Genomic DNA, 1,014 nt, shown 5'->3' on the forward strand with positions numbered 1-1,014 from the left:
TCCGCTCCCCCCCTCTCCTCTCCTCTCCTCTCCTCTCCTCTCCTCTCCTCTCTTCTCCCTTCCCCTCCCCTCTCCTCCCTCCCCTCCCCTCTCCTTTCTCTTTTCTTTTCTTTTCTCTTCTTAACTTTTCTTCTCTTTTCTTTCTTCCTTCTTTCCTTCTTTCTTTCTTTCTTTTCCTTTTTTAAATGAGGCAATCAAACTAATAAATCTCTAAAGTCCATCTGACCCTAAACATCTTGTTATCTGATCTTTCCTTTTGCTGATTAGGGAGTGGCCATGGAACAGAGGAAACAATGGGTGGATATGCTGCTCCCAGGTGATAAGATGGGACTTCACCTTCGAGGGGGCTACATATTTCCCACCCAGCAACCAGGCACAAGCACAGAGGTCAGGTAAGATCTCTCTTCTAGCGTATGACTCCTCAGGGCTCTGATGGCCCAGGGCATAGTGGGGTTGGCAAATAGGAACTAAGACTAGATAAAGCAAGAGAAAACATCTCCTGTCAGTAATTTTCTTCCTCTCCTTTCAAAGTCAGTCCTGAATCGGCCTCTCAGTCCTCATTTATAGGAGGTAAATGTAGCCTCAGTTCCTTTACATTTCCAAATTCTTTATTTTGAGGTTAAATGAAATCATAGAAACAGTTCAAATCATCACCCATGAGGATTTCACTATGGCCAGAAATCATCCTCAGTTAAATTCCCTAGAGCATGAAAGAATGCAAGTTAATTAGGAAATAAGGTTATTATGTGAAAGTCAACAGTTTGGAGGTCAGGAGCTCAGACTCTGGAGCCCCAGTTTGGGTTCAAGTCTCTCATATGCTAGATGTTCACCTTGGGTAATTTGCTTCTCTGAGCTTCTCTTTATTATTGGGTTACTGGCAGTGATAGTTTGACCTTTTGGATCTATGAGGGCTAAATGAATGAATATAAATGATAATATATGTAGGACACTTTGGTGGCACTGCTGCATGGTGGCTGGCACCACCAGGTGCTAATGATCACAAACCAGTTTTCA

General features: G+C 43.1%; 1 protein-coding gene across 1 annotated transcript in view; it reads left to right on the top strand.

Annotated features, from left to right (window-relative positions):
• Positions 1-1,014, top strand: part of LOC102480355 (putative maltase-glucoamylase 2) — a 121,027-nt gene that overhangs the window by 51,159 nt on the left and 68,854 nt on the right. Inside the window, exon 21 of the mRNA XM_014586457.1 lies at positions 268-392. Coding sequence (XP_014441943.1) covers positions 268-392 — 125 coding nt within the window. The remainder of the gene's footprint in view (positions 1-267; positions 393-1,014) is intronic.

Source organism: Tupaia chinensis, unplaced genomic scaffold (genome assembly GCF_000334495.1).
Source record: "Tupaia chinensis unplaced genomic scaffold, TupChi_1.0 Scaffold000140_1, whole genome shotgun sequence".
NCBI classification, from domain to species: domain Eukaryota; kingdom Metazoa; phylum Chordata; class Mammalia; order Scandentia; family Tupaiidae; genus Tupaia; species Tupaia belangeri.